Source organism: Penaeus monodon, chromosome 21, assembly GCF_015228065.2.
Source record: "Penaeus monodon isolate SGIC_2016 chromosome 21, NSTDA_Pmon_1, whole genome shotgun sequence".
Lineage (NCBI taxonomy): Eukaryota > Metazoa > Arthropoda > Malacostraca > Decapoda > Penaeidae > Penaeus > Penaeus monodon.
The window spans coordinates 36,764,684-36,766,110 of NC_051406.1; the positions used below are offsets into that span (position 1 = coordinate 36,764,684).

The 1,427-nt window shown below is 38.3% G+C and overlaps 1 protein-coding gene across 1 annotated transcript in view; it reads right to left on the minus strand.

The window, feature by feature from the left end:
* Positions 1-1,427, minus strand: part of LOC119586444 (cadherin-87A-like) — a 12,418-nt gene that overhangs the window by 6,672 nt on the left and 4,319 nt on the right. Inside the window, exons 7-8 of the mRNA XM_037935172.1 lie at positions 496-606; positions 74-261 (exon numbers count right to left, since the gene is read on the minus strand). Coding sequence (XP_037791100.1) covers positions 74-261; positions 496-606 — 299 coding nt within the window. The remainder of the gene's footprint in view (positions 1-73; positions 262-495; positions 607-1,427) is intronic.

The window sequence follows — 1,427 nt, forward strand, 5'->3', positions numbered from 1 at the left end:
AGCCATAATACTCGTCTGTGCCAGACTTCCATGCCAAGACAGCCAAAAGACAGCCCCTCCTCCAGCATCTTACATAAAGAGTGTAGTTCCTGGGGATCATCTCGGAGATGGGCGGCTGCGTGGCGACGTCGTTGGTGACGTCGATGTAGAGTTGGTACTCGGGCACGTCCTCGCGGTCGAGCCCCTGGGGAAGGTTCTTGAGCTGGATGCTGTTGTTCGTCCGATCGGTGCCCCCCAGCTGGAAGAAACTGGTACTCCCTCCTTCACGGTTATGTGGGTAATTAGTAAGTTGGAAATCAGTATTAGTCTTGTAATTAATTTTGGAGGGTAACAGAATGACATTGATTATGATTTTTTTATCATCTAATACTCCATTTTTTGTACTTTATATAATAAATAAATTCCAGAAATTGTGATGATCATCAAATTATAATACATCACTAAAGCTCAAAGAACTGTATAAACTTTTCAGTACTAGAAGAGGTGCTAACTTACCCACAATGTCGTAATAAACTTCTTGATAGGTTCCAGCATCATTCGGGTCAAAATCAATATTGTCTGTGTCTGTTCCCTCCATGAAGATGGCTGTCACGTCGGGCTCATTTTCTAAGTGATTGAAATTTTGAAGTTAGGGAGATTTAAAGAAAGTGAGGGCCATGCTTTGCAAGAGAAAGTGAAGGAAGGAGAGGGTTAACCTATTCGTGGCGACCATCAGTAAGCACTTTCTATGAAGCTCCAGTTGAAAACAATGGATTAGATGATCAAACAATTATCTGCTCCATGCACTCATTCCCATTAGTGTATAAAGATCTTTAATAAATATATACACGCTTTGATGCTATTGATGAAATTTTATTAAGTCAGATCTTGATTTTTTATTCACTTGATTATCACCAAGAAGTTTTGGAAATTCAAGAATATTTTCATTTATGACTAGTGTATACTGAAACAGATTTTTATGTGAACTTATTTGAAATACAATATATTTCCAAACAGTAATTCTCTCACCAAGCTGCAAAACCTTTTACTTACTTTTTATCTTGTTAATGTTTAACTTGCCTTTGCTTTCCCCATTCTGGCGAAAGTAAAGGCAAGCCCGGGAGACATTTTGTCAGAAGTAGAAATATCAAAGAAAGTTTTGCCAAAGCTGAGGCACTGGGCAAAGAGTACATGCTCTGTATAAATGAACAATGCACCTTTCAGGATGTATCACAGCTCAGGGTCTTCCATATTATAAAATCAACACCCGATGTAGGTTCCTCAGGATACTTCCTTGATACATAACACACTCTATACAAAATGTCAATTTTCCTGTAAGTCACTTGTCATCCTCCGACTGAAATGTTTCTTTAACCTTTAAACATATCTATATTTTTTCGGTCGATTAAAGAAAGCCTTTATGCTAGCTTTCCAACGATTTGTTTTTG